The sequence below is a fragment of the Astatotilapia calliptera genome, chromosome 19 (assembly GCF_964374335.1).
Source record: "Astatotilapia calliptera chromosome 19, fAstCal68.1, whole genome shotgun sequence".
Classification (NCBI taxonomy): Eukaryota; Metazoa; Chordata; class Actinopteri; order Cichliformes; family Cichlidae; genus Astatotilapia; species Astatotilapia calliptera.
Window position 1 is genome coordinate 26319247 of NC_137440.1, and position 1876 is coordinate 26321122.

The 1876-nt window shown below is 41.2% G+C and overlaps 1 protein-coding gene across 7 annotated transcripts in view; it reads left to right on the top strand.

Moving 5' to 3' along the window:
• Positions 1 to 1253: 1253 nt before the first annotated feature.
• msrab (methionine sulfoxide reductase Ab) overlaps positions 1254 to 1876 on the top strand; it is a 41943-nt gene continuing 41320 nt past the window's right edge. For all 7 annotated transcript variants that reach the window (XR_013903898.1, XR_013903899.1, XR_013903900.1 and 4 more), the window contains exon 1: positions 1254 to 1554. Coding sequence is in view for 4 of the 7 variants with exons in the window: in XM_080294106.1 (XP_080150232.1) it covers positions 1269 to 1554 (286 nt within the window). In the remaining 3 variants the exon portion in view is untranslated. The remainder of the gene's footprint in view (positions 1555 to 1876) is intronic.

Below are 1876 nucleotides of genomic sequence, written 5' to 3' on the forward strand. Positions count from 1 at the left end.
AAATTTTTTTTTAAGTTTCCGCACATAAATAATCACAGTCATTACTATAGCATCACCTGGTCTGGCTGTATTTGCAGTAAAACTCTGCTTTTTGACTGTTGCAGACTTGTAACTCTGAGTGACTTTTTTTAGACTAATAGTTTAAATAGTTTTGTGCCTTTGCCTTTTTCTGTGGGTTATAATTGCAAATCACACATCATATTAGTGCCAGTTAAAGACAGTGAAGGACACAATGATTGTTGTTGACTCCTGGGTGAACTTTCTCCCAAAGTAGGCGTTTTATCTGCCCAACAGTCCTAAACTAAAGATTTAGGACTTTTTGTTTAACAGACAAAACCAACAGATTCTAGAGTAGAAATTCTGGCACAATTAATTAGTTGTCCTTAGTTATCCATCAGCTGACCAATACTTTCAACTTTTCTTTACCTCTTAGTCTCTGTCTCTTTTGTCTGTTTCACAAAACTGAAATTATGTTCAGCTTTCAATCCAAGGCATCAGCTTTCATTGCTAATGAGATGTCAGATGATTGATAAGTATGCCTTTCTTGAAGACTTCAGACTGGAATTTGCACCTTTTTAGTCATCGAATCATCATGAATGATGTCTCCAGACATAATATACGTGCACTAGTTGGGATTTTACATTCCCTCATCCAAGCATTTGTAAGTACACATTCTTCATTCTACATATTCTTCCATATGATTTTTCTAAAGAAAAATATAGGTGTCAGGTTTATAAGGCGGAAATAACCAAGAAGACCTGTGTTGTCCTCGGGATTCCCATATACTTGTTTGCCATTCACCTAGGGGTCATTTTTGACCCGAGGACAACACAAGGGTTTAAAGGGCATGACTTTTTCGATATTTTAGGATCGTTTATGTGGTCAGAGTTGTGTCCACGAAAACGTGGCCCATCTTCGTTTACATTTCATTTATCCTGCAGGGCTTAGAGCCATTTTGTTAGATATTAACTGCGAGCTCTTAATGCTGTTTCTCATCAACGTTAACCACAAACGAGCATTACTTTATATAAAATACCACAAAGGGGAAATAACCTTCCATACATCTATATTCCAACCCGCTCCACCAGTAGCACCTCCTACAGAATGAGCGCTGATTACTGGCGAGTGCTCATTTACATGCTGGACGCCGTGGATATTTATTTAAATTTAATTTCTTTCCCGCACACGGTGCTGTGCAGGCTTTTGTGCCAAAGTCATATTAACCCCTTGACTAGTTAATATGCAGTGCACGGCGTTGCCCACGCGCGATGAATATTCATATTGATGGCGTTTTCGACGACGTCTCTCCATCCCTTCCTCCCTCCCCTTTATCCCGCTATGTAACGGAACGACGTGGCGCTATGGAGGCATGCCGGAAGACTCGGGCAACCTCACATTTACGCCCTCAAACACAAACACAGATCGTGTGGCTCCTCGTAGTTTACGTGTGCTTCGCTGTCGCTGAAACAATGAGCGATAAAACATTTGATAAAACTCAGATGCCGAGCAGAGAGGCCGCGCTGAAAGGAAGGGAGGAGAAAATGGTCGTGGCAGGTAAATATCGCACGGTGGTGAGTTTGTACCAAGATAACAGTTGGCACGGGGGTGACACCTGGTGCTCCAGGTTACCTGTGGCACACGCACACGAGTGACATCAGAACAGCTCGTGTGAAAAATAGTGACAGAAAACAGCGTCGTTGTTAAGAAATTTTAAGTTCAGAGCAAGCAAAGTAAGATGTGCAGTTGGTACTGCTTTATAAACTAATTATTAAGTGTATAGATAGTTGAAGTACACAAGTAAGTAGCTGAAGTATACAAGGATTAAGGTGACAGCTTCCAAACAGTCGAAGCCTCTGCTCCATCTGCAGAATACCTA